Genomic DNA, 7,550 nt, shown 5'->3' on the forward strand with positions numbered 1-7,550 from the left:
TTGGCACTGACCTGCTGGAGAGCAGCTCTGAGGAGAACGACCTGGGGGTCCTGGTGGACAACAGGCTGTCCATGGGTCACAGTGTGTCCTTGTGGCTAAGGAGGCCAATGGAATCCTGGGATGCATTGGGAAGAGCACTGCCAGCAGGTCAGGGAGGTGATCCTGACCCTCTGCTCAGCCCTTGTGTCTTCTCCCTGCAGCCCTGGCAGGACACACATCCCCCACCTCTCTCCAGCCCTGGCAGGAGTTACAGAGAGCCAGGAGGTCACTCCTGAGCCTCTTCTCCAGGCTGACCAAACCCAACTCCCTCAGCCCTTGCCCATGTGCTCTAGCCCTTTGCTGCCCTTGTTGCCCTTGGCTGGACTCGCTCCAGTGCCTGAGGTTGGAGCAGATGACCATTGTGGTCCCTTCTAACCTGATTCTGTAATTCAACTGTATAAATGGACAGAGAGAACATTCCGAGGAATCAAACCTCTTGTAAATTACAAATACACAGCATAACACTAAGACTTCACTTAAACCAACCTTCTTCCAAGTCATGTTACCTACCTGGAGGCCAGAGAAGCAGAGTGGGAGGTTAATGGCTGGACCTGATGGTCTGAGAGGTTTCCTCCAGCCTTGGTGGTTCTGTGGTTCTCTGACCTGAGTGCAGGCACAGCATACTCAGCTCATGTTTTTGGACTCTGTGGTAATAACACAACAGTCACTACCCATTCCAATATTTTTCTCACCAGTACTTTGGTGGAGTAGTATTTTATATATCCTTGAAATAAAAGGAAATCCACACAGTGATTATAAATTAAGACCGATTTCAGCTTTTATTTACATAGTTTAGCAAACAGATTCAAGCAATTATTGCCTCAGTCATTCAGATTCTGAACATCACCATAAACAAGAAGTCTGGAGCAGTTGTTCCATTCTTCATGGAGCTGTGGTTAATGTTCAACACTTTTCTTTCTCCAGCGAAGCCACCTCAGAGCTCTCACCAGTGCTACTTGTCCCATGAGGAATGTGATAGTAAAGTTCCTTTTATACCAATCCCTAGGATTCCAAAGGCAGGAAAGTCATCAGCACACAGAACAAAGGCAGGAAAAAGGTTCACAGTTCTATTCAAATATCCTTTAGCATTGGCAAATGACAATTCAGGGATGACCTGCATGTTCTGTGCTTTGTGGGAACACTTTTCCTGCTTAATGAGAGTTAAATAACCTATGGAAAAGTCTATGTGTATATCCACAGCCACGAGCAGATCACAGATGGATTACAGGGCTACAACTGCTGAGAGTTTAGCTGTGACAAAGGTAAGGGATGAGTAATTTTATGACCAACTGCATTTGAAATCAGGGAAGATAAAGGAGTTGAAGCCACATCTCATGTTTCAAAAGCTGATCACCAAGCTACCTAGAATAACTTCCTGCCAGTGCTGTGCTATGGGTAAGGGTTGTTTGTGTGTAGATGAAGATCAGTGGATGAGCAGCTCACCATGAGTTGCAGTGTGAGCTCACGGCCCAGAAACCAATCCAGTCCTGGGCTGCATTCACAGGAGTGTGGGCAGCAGGGCAAGGGAGGTGATTCTGCCCCTCTGCTCTGCTCTGCTGAGACCCACCTGGAATACTGCACACAGTTCTGGTGCCTCAATATAAGAAAGACTTGGAACTGTTGGAGCAAGTCCAGAGGAGGCCGAAAAGTTACTAAGAGCACTGGAGCATCTCCCCTGTGAGGACAGGCTGAGGGAGTTGGGGCTGTTGAGCCTGGAGAAGAGAAGGTTGTGTGGAGACCTCAGAGCAACTTTTCAATACTTGAAGGGCCTACAAGGAGCTGGAGAGGGACTCTGTGTTAGGAACTGCAGTGATAGGACAAGGGCTAACGGGTTCAAACTGAAGGAGGGAAAGTCTAGGTTGGATGTGAGAGAAAAGTTTTTCCCTGTTCTGGTGGTGAGACCCTGTCCCAGGTTGCCCAGGGAGGCTGTGGTTGCCCCAACCCCGGCAGTGTTCACAGCCAGGTTGGCTGAGCCTTGAGCAACCTGCTCTGGTGGGAGGTGTCCCTGCCCAGGGCAGGGGGTTGGGACTAGATGCTCTGTAAGCTCCATTTCAACCCCTAAATTCTACGATTCTATGATTCTATGAAGATGCAGGTGTTGAAAAGGGCATAGTTGGTCACCTATATGGGTGGAAGAAGATAAAAATCAAATCACACTTCAAAGACTAATTGTATAACCCAGTGCAGGAAACATTATCTTCCTACTGCAGTATCTTTTAAAGGTGATGCCTTTAATATTGCCAAAGTTAGACTTTATATCTTTAAGTGATTTGATTTTCATGCAGCATGCATAGTTTTGGAACCAATTCAAGTTCTACACAGAATAGTCTGTATCAGCCCTTTGTCACCTTGGAGAACTTGACATTCTTCCCCCTCTTATAAACTGAAATAACAAGATTTCTTTCTAGTTTCTAACAAGAATCCCAACTATTTTTGTAAAGTGCTCCACAAGAAGCAATGGAATACGCAGAGTTATAGAACTAGCAAGGAATATTAAACTCTGAGATTACAGGCCTTGCCTTGAGGTATCTGTGGGAAACCTTCCGAGTACAGATCTAACATAAGCCTGAGATACTAACCCCTCAGTAGAGCTAGTAGCCAAATTCACACTGACAGGCAGCACTGAGCTACCCCTTCAGATGTCATGTTAAATCAAAATATCATGCTAACATTGCAACTGTTTCTTTTCCCCTTTCATGTTTCATTTCCTATATCCTCCTTGAATTTTTTTTTCCTAAACTAGACTGGATTTCCAGTCTAAATAGCCTGAACTAAATATTCAAGGCATCTATGCACAGTCATTGCCTCAATTTTAACTGAACTTTAGGAGTGGCAACACTTGAGCTGCCACAGATTTTGGGCCAGCTGGCAATGCTGCAAAAGAACATACAGCTCAGTGCCTGAACAGATTTGTATAAATAATGACCCCTCAAAATCAGAGTGCCTGGAAAAAGCTCTGCTGCTTTCAGGGCTGTGCAGTTCCACTTTGAAACTACAATGAGTCACCATCCATGGGAGTGTTCAAGAGGCATCTGGATCTGGCACTGCAGAATATGGTTTAGGGTTTGGGGGTTCCAGCAGTGACAGGTTAATGGTTGGACTCAATGATCTTAGAGGTCTCCTCCAACCTTGATGGTTCTATAATGCAGGTGACACTACCTGATTTTACAAGGCAGCAACAAGAAGGTCATGTTTAGGCACAAAGCCTGAATTCTCTTCCCATGAACATGGGACACTACCCTGAGATCAGTACAACAACAGTTACTGGTGACCAGTTCTAACATAAACTATTTGCATTCTCACTCATCAGAGGAAATGTGAACAACAATCCGTTCACCAAAGATCATTTCTTACTTTCCATCTTTTCAAGACAAGATGTGCGTATTTTTTTAGATATTTGTTACAATGAATTGTTCTTCCAGGATAGAATTTTATGGGTTACGCAGAACACGTACCAAGAACCTTAAACCACAAGTTGTTATGGATCAGTTAGAACCACAGAACCATCAAGGTTGGAGGAGACCTCTAAGATCATCGAGTCCAACCATTAACCTGTCACTGCTGGAACCCCTAAACCCTCCACCAGATCCTCCAGTGCCACATCCAGACGTCTGTTAAACACTTCCAGGGATGGTGAATCCACCACCTCCCTAGGCAGCACATTCCAATGCCTGAGCACTCTGTCTGTAAAAAATCTCTTCCTAATATCCAACCTAACCCTCCCCTGGCAGAGCTTGAGTCTGTGCCCTCTTGTCCTGCTGCTGGTTGCCTGGGAGAAGAGACCAACCCCCACCTGACTCCAACCTCCTGTCAGGGAGTTGCAGAGGGTGATAAGGTCTCCCCTGAGCCTCCTCTTCTCCAGGCTGAACACCCCCAGCTCCCTCAGCCTCTCCTCATGGCACTTGTGCTCGAGTTCCTTCACCAGCCTCGTTGCTCTTCTCTGGACTTGCTCCAGCACCTCAATGTCCCTCCTGAAATGATGCTGTGAAGAGCACAGTGCATGTGGCCTCATCAAGCTGTAGCTGAGTTTCTACACAGTATGGGCTCAGAAAATCAATTTACTAATGCCTGGCGTTAGTGATCAAATCCCTGCAAACTCAAGGCTAATCACTTTCATTTTCACTATGTGCTGGCAAAATAATAAAACCAAGAATGCTAAATGTTACTCTCATGAAACAATTTTCCTTTGGGATAAATCACATCTATTAGTCCTTATTTAACAGTCAACTAGAATCTGTTAAACTGATAAATTTCAACTGGTTTATTTGCATATTTATCAGTATCAATTAGCAGCATGAAAAGACCCAAGCCCTAACATGAAAAATTGAGTGCCTGATGTTCTATTTAAACCTCAGACTTGAGTTTCATCTTTCCACTAAATCAAGAAGCAGCAGCAGAATGGAAAATATAATGCAAATTTCTGTCAATGATAACATTTTCAAAAAATGATCTTAAAATTATAGATGTAGTTGCTGTTTTACCAATGATAGAGAAAAATATTCAAGTTCCAACATGATCTTATGCCTTCCACTGTCACGTATGATGGTCAACATAAATTCTTTCTGCATACCTGTTATACTGCATATGCTTCCTAAAGTTTTTCCTCAGGAAGTCCTTGTAAAAATCAGCCATTTCTTCTGCACTCAGCGTTGGTTTCTGACCTGAAAATAAGTTTGGGCATAACAAAGTCAAGGCAATTAAAAACACTGCTCACCTTGAAGCTAGCAGAGCCCTTATTAGTTGTGGAAGTGATGATGTTTATCTGGTCTTAGAATGTTTAGGGAATTAGTGAATCCCTATGAAAAAGTCCATAGATCTAGGAATAATCTATTATCTATTCCTTTGGATAAAATTAGGGCTGAAGTCTCAGCACTAGTCAGAGCACTGAGTCACTTAAATTCTCCCCTGAAGCAAGCCAATAAATAGAGAACTCTTACCATTGATGTGATATTTTCAGACATCCTTTTTTTTCCTGTTGCTACTGGTAAATTTCAAGTAACTTACACCACAAAGTTCTGAGCTGTCAGGTTTATTACCATACAGCAGACAAATATTTTGTGAAGAAGCAGATACAAAAGATGACTTTAAATAAGCCAGTTCTAAGGAAAGCATACAAGGAGATGGATTCTCTCTACAGAGCAGGAAAACCTATGGCTAAACCACAGATGTGAGAACCAGTGACTTCTCTCAACTCTGCCAGACAATCCCTACACAAACCTTCTGGCACTTTCAGTGTCCCTAAAATGAGGGTCAAATTTGAATGCTCCAGGGAACATGGATATGATGAGGGAGAAGGAATTGGGATACTCAAGTTGTTACTGATCCAGAATGCATTTCAAGGCTCCTGCTCACAGAAATGTGATTTATCAACCAGTTCTGTCATTCTTTACACATCTGATGTACTACAATGGGTTAACACACTGTGGGATAAATTTACTCTAAGACTATTTGCAGGCTGCCTACTTAACACCTGCAGTTAATTTGTTTATTTGTACTGTTATCACCAGAACTGATTCATCACACAGAAAAGCAATTTTTTTCCAACTGTTTGTGTATATGGTTATTCCTCTTACACAGCTGTATGACAGAAAAATGAATGAGCACATGCAGCCACTCTAGTTTTACTTCTGAAGGGGGTACATGATTATTGTTTTTTATTTCTAGGGTCTAAAACCAAAGCAAACCCAAAACAGCAATACAAAAGAAGCATTTTCCAAACAACACCGAACTTAATTAAGGTTATTTCTCCACCACAGACTGTCTACAAACAGAAGAGAAAAATAATGGTCTGGGACATGCAGAGCATCAGAGCTGATGTCTTACTAAGCTCAAACAGATCATTATTCTAGGAACAAAATGTTCAACCTCAACCTACAATGGCCAATTCACTGATATTAAGAAGGCATCTTGTTTTCAGTGTTACACAGTGGATTAGAGAGGCCACAACTATTTTACAGCAACTGTGCTCAGGCAGAGACAGGCAGAGAGCAGCTGCCACCCCCTTGAAGCTGATTCTCCCTCAAGGAGAAATACTGTATTCCTGACCCCAAAGGCTGTGAGTTTATCCACCCAACCACGACATGACTTGAGCCAAATGCTTTGTGTGTTTAGCTCGGTGGGTTAGGAGGTGTGAAAGCAAAAAGCCCCTTCCTCCTGAGGCTACAAAATTTGGATTTCGGCATGTTCCCTCCAGCTGCAGGGAAGGAATTAGGAGACTAAGAGTGCAACACATGATCTCACCCCTCTGAAGAATTCCCCCCCTCCTTTTTTTGTCATGCTCCTGCAAACACTTCAGTCTTACCCTGAAGATTCACTCGTGACAGGACACAAAGAGCATCAGCTAACAAAATGCAAAGACAAACAGAATTCAGAACGCATCAACAAGGACTCACTAACCTGTTTCATCTCTCACTTCCAGACCTTTGGCTTTCAGTCTTGAGTATATAAATTCTTCTTTTTCCTAAAACATGTTTTGCCACATTAGAATCTGATGCAGTCAGTCCTTGAAGTTAACCACTGGTTTTAATTACATAGCAGTGTGGTGCTTAACACCCTCCAAAATAACCAACGATACTCATTATAAAGTGTAAGCTAAACATTTCCCTGAATCCAGAGAGTTAGTTAAACCATTTGTCACCTAGATCCTGCTACCCTGCATGTATTAATTATTGCACATGTTCTGCTGATACTTATAAAACTTATTTGTGGAGTAAATCTACAGCTGAGCTTCAGTACAGCCTGACAGGATCCAAACTCTCAGTTTGTAATACAAACTATGGAACTGAGAATTTGAGCATAGAGAAAAACATGAAGCCTAAAAAAATGACCTAGATGGAAACAGAGTAATTATTTGTGCATAAGTTTTTTCTAACTTAAAAAAGCAGTTCTATGGAATTGAAAAATCCTCAAACTTTGTTCTCTTCTCTGAGATATCTGCAAGTTTTGGGAGGGTATGAGGATCAAAGATCATCACAAATGATGGTGAATTACTGTTCTCCCAAAAATGCAGCATGGATTAGGAGCTGCTGAAATCAGGAAAGAAGACAGGCCATGACTGAAAAGTCCTCAATTTGGGGCATGCAGCCAGTAAAACAGGCTATGACCTTCATCTACCCTTGGTAAATACACCTAATTTCTCTCACTCATGACAAAGAAAGAAAAGCTAATTAATCATTTTCAAGAGCTGCTCAGGTCACAGACAGGCCTTGCAGATTGGGTGGCTACAACTTTATACTGTCAGTGTAGGAAAAAGGCAAATATTCTATACCACAAAACAATAAAATGTGAGATTTTTAGCTTTGTACATAGTTTTAAAGAAATGAAGGACAAAGAAACATAACTTCCACAAAGAAACTCTGTATTAAATGAAACTATATCAATTACCAGTCGCTATCAGCAGGCAGAACTGAACTTCACCCACCTCACAGAGACCTAATGTCCCCAGAGAAGGTTTTGGGAGTCCTGGTGGCCAACAGGCTGTCCATGAGCCAACACTCTGTCCTTGTGGCTCA

General features: G+C 42.7%; 1 protein-coding gene across 1 annotated transcript in view; it reads right to left on the reverse strand.

Annotated features, from left to right (window-relative positions):
- Positions 1–986: 986 nt before the first annotated feature.
- The window catches only part of APOPT1 (apoptogenic 1, mitochondrial), a gene marked incomplete at both ends in the record, with an annotated part of 7,375 nt that continues 811 nt past the window's right edge, over positions 987–7,550 (reverse strand). The window contains 3 exons of the mRNA XM_009073552.1: positions 987–1,041; positions 4,610–4,700; positions 6,436–6,499. Coding sequence (XP_009071800.1) covers positions 987–1,041; positions 4,610–4,700; positions 6,436–6,499 — 210 coding nt within the window. The remainder of the gene's footprint in view (positions 1,042–4,609; positions 4,701–6,435; positions 6,500–7,550) is intronic.

Source organism: Acanthisitta chloris, unplaced genomic scaffold (assembly GCF_000695815.1).
Source record: "Acanthisitta chloris isolate BGI_N310 unplaced genomic scaffold, ASM69581v1 scaffold13474, whole genome shotgun sequence".
Lineage (NCBI taxonomy): Eukaryota > Metazoa > Chordata > Aves > Passeriformes > Acanthisittidae > Acanthisitta > Acanthisitta chloris.